Here is a 5,688-nt window from a genome sequence, read left to right as displayed (position 1 = left end):
TTTCTCTGACTGACTTATTTCACTTAGCATAATGCTCTCCAGCTCCATCCATGCTGTTGCAAATGGTAGGAGTTCCTTCCTTTTTACAGCAGCATAGTATTCCATTGTGTAGATGTACCACAGTTTTTTTAATCCATAGCCCTCGTCTTGATGCAGCAGAATTAGCACTGACTATGCAGCTTCTGCAATTGAAGACTCATGTGAGGCCTTCAGACTCCTAATGGTGCTGTCGTTAGTGTGTTAGGATGTGTGAGAGGGGGGTGAAGGCCAGTGATCACCAAATAGACACACATACTTTCGGGGTTACTGGATAAACAACCTAATTTGTGGTATGGGCCACACCTGGGTCACTACCCTAAAACGTCAGAAACTCCTTTGCTTTTCTGTAAAGTTCTGTAGCTCCTCCTAAGGCACAGGCTCCAATTCAAGGCTCTGGTGATATGTTGGAATATTCTCATTCCCTCAGCACATCATAGTCTTGACATCCTTTACACATGCTTTTTTCTGTACTTGGAATGCTTTCCCACTCTTCACCTTTCCACTCCCCACTTTCCTGCAGAGGCAACACTTGTGCCTAGAAAGCCTTTTCTATTCCTCTGTAGTGGGAAGGGTCCACCCTCTGTCCTCCAAGGCAGCCTAGTCTTGCTTCTGTCATTGTACCTGTCCCACCATCTTCCCACTGTCTCCCAGAATGTCTCCCCATTAGACTACTGGTATGTGCTTGCTGGGGATTTGCAACAGATTCTTTAAGTGAATGAATGCATCCAGCAGTGGAATACCAAGTTCAGAACCCAACTTTACACAAAGTCCTTTCTTTTACCCTATGCTCTGTCGGCTGTAAAAGAAATAGCTACTTTTAATAGGTGGTTAGGGAAATTGAAGTCTTTAGAGCAGCGGTTCTCAACCTGTGGGTCACCAACCTGTGGGTCGCGACCCCTTTGGGGGTCAAACGACCCTTTCACAGGGGTTGCCTAAGACCATCGGAAAACACATATATAATTACATATTGTTTTTGTGATTAATCACTATGCTTTAATTATGTTCAATTTGTAACAATGAAAATACATCCTGCATATCAGATATTTACATTACGATTCATAACAGTAGCAAAATTACAGTTATGAAGTAGCAACGAAAATAATTTTATGGTTGGGGGTCACCACAACATGAGGAACTGTATTAAAGGGTCGCGGCATTAGGAAGGTTGAGAACCACTGCTTTAGAGGAAAAAAGGAGTAGCTGGCCTGTCACCTCCTTTTAATCTGACATTTATTTGCTCTTCTGGGCAAGATAAATAATCTCTAGTTACTAGATTATTGACTACAGAGAGGGTCTTGGCTCTCAAGAAAAATCAAGTGAGATTGTAAGTATCCTTATGCATAAACAAAGCATTAGTTCTACAAAAGAAAACCCGAGACACCTCTCTACCACAGCTGTACTTGACAGTGGTTCCACAAACACTGCCACTCACATATGCCTTATTTAAACTCTGCCGCCGTTCAGGTTCAGCTCCGTGTGCCATTGTGGGTTTTCTTCCATGAAGTAAAGCGAGGCAACAATCGTAGCAGAGATGGAACATGGCCAGGCTTACCCTTTCCAAACCCAAGACGTCTAAATCATCTTGAAGAGAACTTCATGTCCCTCAAGTAATATAGCCAGCTACTGATAAGTCCGAAATTAAGGATTAAGCCTTCCCACATTACACCTCAAGCCCCTTTGAGTCAAGCTAGGAGCATATACATTTAGGAAAATCCTTCCTGCCCTTCCCCGTGAATTTGGAATAATAGACCAATCATCAAAGCTCCATGTGACACTGGAGCCTTGAACTTCCGTAAGAAGATTTTTGGCCACAAACACATTTCTTTATTAAGTCATTGCTTGAAAGTGAATTATCTCTGTTTTACAAAATAATGTCTCAGTGTTGAGAGAACAAGCAAAGTCTCTGCCGATCGACCTTTAAGCCCTGGCTTCCTTCCTTGGCTGAGACCAAAGTGCAAGGTCATTATCATGCTTGCATCAGGCTATGCACAATGGCTACTACGTGTGACCCTAAGGGAAGAGAAGAAAGCTTCCTGACCTTGTGCAGCTCCACCGGAGTCGGGGACATGATCTCCTTTATTTCTTGTTTCATTTTCCTCAGGGGGACGGACCTCCTGCCCACCTCTGAGGGCAGAGTGTTGCTCCGAGTTGTTTGGCTATAGTGTGGCCGAGAGCTGCTCCGTTCCTGGAAGCTGGCCTGTCGCCCCAGCTGACTGCGAGGTGTTGGGGCCTCATGATTCAAACTCATCGTGCTCCCCGACATGATTGTTGCCTGTGGCATTGACAATTTTCAGAAACAATTAAGCCACAGACAAAGGAAAGGGTTTGGTTGCTCAACATTAAGCACATTTCTGCCTCTGCCCAGTCAAAATACAGTGTCTTCAGGGCATAACCAAAGACTGAAGGATGGATATAGTCACCCAAGTATGAAAATCTGGAAAAAATGCTTTGTAAGTGCCATTTGTAATGCGCATCTCAAATCCAATTTAAGTACTTAAGCTGCTGGGTTTATTTAATCAGATACCACCCCTGGCAGTTCTGAGGCAAATTGAAAAGCTCTAACATTTGCTTACTGTAAACTACATTTTAAGCATTAACTTTCCACTGAGTGGGCTCTAACGATGGGATTCACGAGGCAACCTTCAATGTGTCTTACAGAAATGAGCTAAGAACTTCTCATTGGAGACCAGGCTGCCTCTATTTGTAATGCTGCCTCTTGTCCCACCTGTAAAAACAATGGGCTAAAATGGAGCTATTGGTACAAGGACAAGAGCTCCGACCCGAAGCCCCTTGTCTATTGTCTTTCCTTTGGCCACTGGGCCTGGCCCAGAAGCTTGTAGACCAGCTATGTCTCCACATCATTTGTTTCTTAGAAATGGCCTTTGTGTAAGATCCTGAGAGAGGTTAAAGAGTAATAATTTATTATGCTACTTGGATTCAGCCCTTGTGCAAAAGCTGTGGCACCTGGATTGGATTTTACCAGTGAATTGGGATGTTACCAGTTTCAGTTTCAAATACATTCTCTACAGAAAACACCAGGAATAGCAAGCCTAGAAGATCAGTTCCCCAAAATGACTGAGTCACAGAGGGGAACAAAAAGAGCACTTGAAACCAGCATCGTGTTGGGGATGCCCCTTTCTCGAATTTGGAGGATGCTGAAATTCTGAAAATATGCCTGTGTTCCTCCAAACAATGGCTATATGAAGGTAAAGTCAAATTGGTGAATCTGCCGGAAATCCTGGGAACAGAAAACAGGTTCCATATGCCGTGTCACTGGCTGCAACTCCACGTAGAGGTTTATAATAATACTGATGCTAAAAGCAACAGAAGTGTAATCTGTTGAGTCCTTTGAATGTATTCACCCATTGAAGCCTCACAACAACTTTATGAAATAAGCACTGTTATTCCTCCTAATTTACAGATGAGGAAACTGAGGCACAAAGAGGGTGACTTACCCAAGGCAAAATAGGTAGTAAATGAGCCAAGGGCACTACCTAAAATTATAGATCAGGAGGAAACACTGCAAAGGGGGTAGAGTTTTCATTTTTAGCTAAGGTTTTATAATTCCAAATTCACCTGGTGTCCAACTATAAATATACCTCCGACAAAATTTTTGTATGGCAAATTTTAGTGCTCTTGTGCACATATTTACATCTCTGTTGAAAGAGAAGAAATAAAAATATCCTAACTAGATCAGTTTTTAAATGATAATTTTGGAAAAGTAAATGTGAAAAAACCTTCCTGGTCACTGAGCATTAACGTGTGCTAAATACCACTTATATATGTGTGTGTGTATCTAGAATATCATTTAATTATTATATCTTCCCATTTCAGTTAAGGCAAGGGATGCCTGGATAAGTTAAGCAACTTGCCCACGAGTCTTGGATTGCAACCTTAGCAATCTGACTCCAGACTTTATTCTTGACTACCAGGGTGTGTAGCTTCTCGGCCAAATATTACGTTGAAACATATAAAACTGACCTTTTTAGTCGATTAAACCGTAATATTTAAACCAGTATGAATTATCCATATTTTGGTTTCTTTCAGATATATTCCTTCCCAAATAAAACTTTTCAGTGACCAGCTTTATGGATATCCTGGGACATCCTTTTATTTTATGGCACTTAACTCACATGTATCATTTTTGTTGTTGTTTAATCTACTGTAACAGACAGCACCCAAGGATTGCTCTCTGGCTGTGGGGACCATCTACCTATTATTGTTTTTGCCTACTTAGACTAGTTATTTGCTTTTATTAACATCTAATTTTTACATTCATTTTTTCGTGGGACCAGCAGAAAACATGTTGGAAATAAAATACTTAATCACTGCAACTGGGAGACAAGTTTGCTTTGATAAGCCTTAGTCATGCAGAAGTTACAAACCGGTCTAGAAAGGGTTCTGATGGGAGCAAGGACATATTCTCAAAAGGTCTTTAGTTCACGTTGATGGCTTGATTGTTTTGTTTAAAATGAACTTCAATGGAATCAGTGACATCTCTGAAGCAATATAACAATTAAAACACAAATACATGACTATAGTAAAAAGTTAAGAAATATTTTAAATTTTCTAGGATTTGTTTGGGCTCCAAGAGTTATTTATTGCCTTTTTCTATTTTGCATAACTCATAATTTACAATTATAATTTCCTCTTTTCTACATGATCAGTGAGATAATTGGTATGTACAAACAACTTAGAAGAGATATATTTAAGAGTTCTCTATCTGACGTTTAAACCTTCTTTCTGTATTAGACAAAAAGTAAAAGCAGTGTTCATTAATCAAACAAATGGCAAAAATAATTCATTTCTATTGGACATTTACTAAGTGCCATGTAAGTATTAGCTCATTACAAACCCCATATTTTAAAGAAAGAGATATATCTGATAAGACATATTAAGTAACTTGTCCAAAGTCTTAGTTAGAATTTTTCTCCTTTGTTAAAACTATACATTTTTCAGTGCTTAAGTTGAACCTAAATTATTGCTAACAATGGGGAAAATGACTAGTATAATTTTCCTTTTCATTTCAATTGTAGTCATTTCAACTTAGTTAATCTACATTTGTTACAGTTCTAGTGCATTTTGACTTTTATAGTGGATATAAATTTCATATGTATGAACCTAGCTCAAATAATATATTTTTTTGCATAGTTAGGGTTTGCAATCAAGGGATCAGAGTTCATTTAAACTAATAAATGAATGTGTCTTTGTGATAAAAGTGTAAATAAGACTCTAATTTACGGTTTGCCAATCATTCTTTCTAGGTGAGGACTTTAATTTCTCAGCCCATTTCCCTTCTGGATAGCTAATTTCAGAAGCCACACCTGCCTGAAGGAAGCTACATTAGAAGCTTGGCAGGCGGTTGCAGTATACTCTTTATGCTGATGGGTGCTGTTTTCACTGGATAACTCAATTTTGGGGTGAAAAACACATACTGTGTTTTACATCATTTGCATTTTACCTGATATAACAGAATATTAGAAGGATAGTTGCTTCTACAAAAAAGGATCAACATGCAAAAGGCATGTGAGCCAAACACATGCTTTCAAAAGCAGGAGTATGTTCAGGAATTGTGAACTGAGCTCATCCTTCAGTTTGGGCCCCTTTAGGAAGTGGTAAAAGTTTAAATAAGCCAGCCGATGCTTAAGC

The 5,688-nt window shown here is 39.6% G+C and overlaps 1 protein-coding gene across 1 annotated transcript in view; it reads right to left on the bottom strand.

Annotated features, from left to right (window-relative positions):
• GRIP1 (glutamate receptor interacting protein 1) overlaps positions 1-5,688 on the bottom strand; it is a 406,109-nt gene that overhangs the window by 19,259 nt on the left and 381,162 nt on the right. Inside the window, exon 20 of the mRNA XM_005872692.2 lies at positions 2,078-2,321. Within this exon, the coding sequence (XP_005872754.1) occupies positions 2,078-2,321 (244 nt within the window). The remainder of the gene's footprint in view (positions 1-2,077; positions 2,322-5,688) is intronic.

Source organism: Myotis brandtii, unplaced genomic scaffold (assembly GCF_000412655.1).
Source record: "Myotis brandtii unplaced genomic scaffold, ASM41265v1 scaffold389, whole genome shotgun sequence".
In the NCBI taxonomy this organism is placed as follows: domain Eukaryota; kingdom Metazoa; phylum Chordata; class Mammalia; order Chiroptera; family Vespertilionidae; genus Myotis; species Myotis brandtii.
Note: the sequence above shows the minus strand (reverse complement) of the source record. Positions and strands in the feature narration are given on the sequence as shown.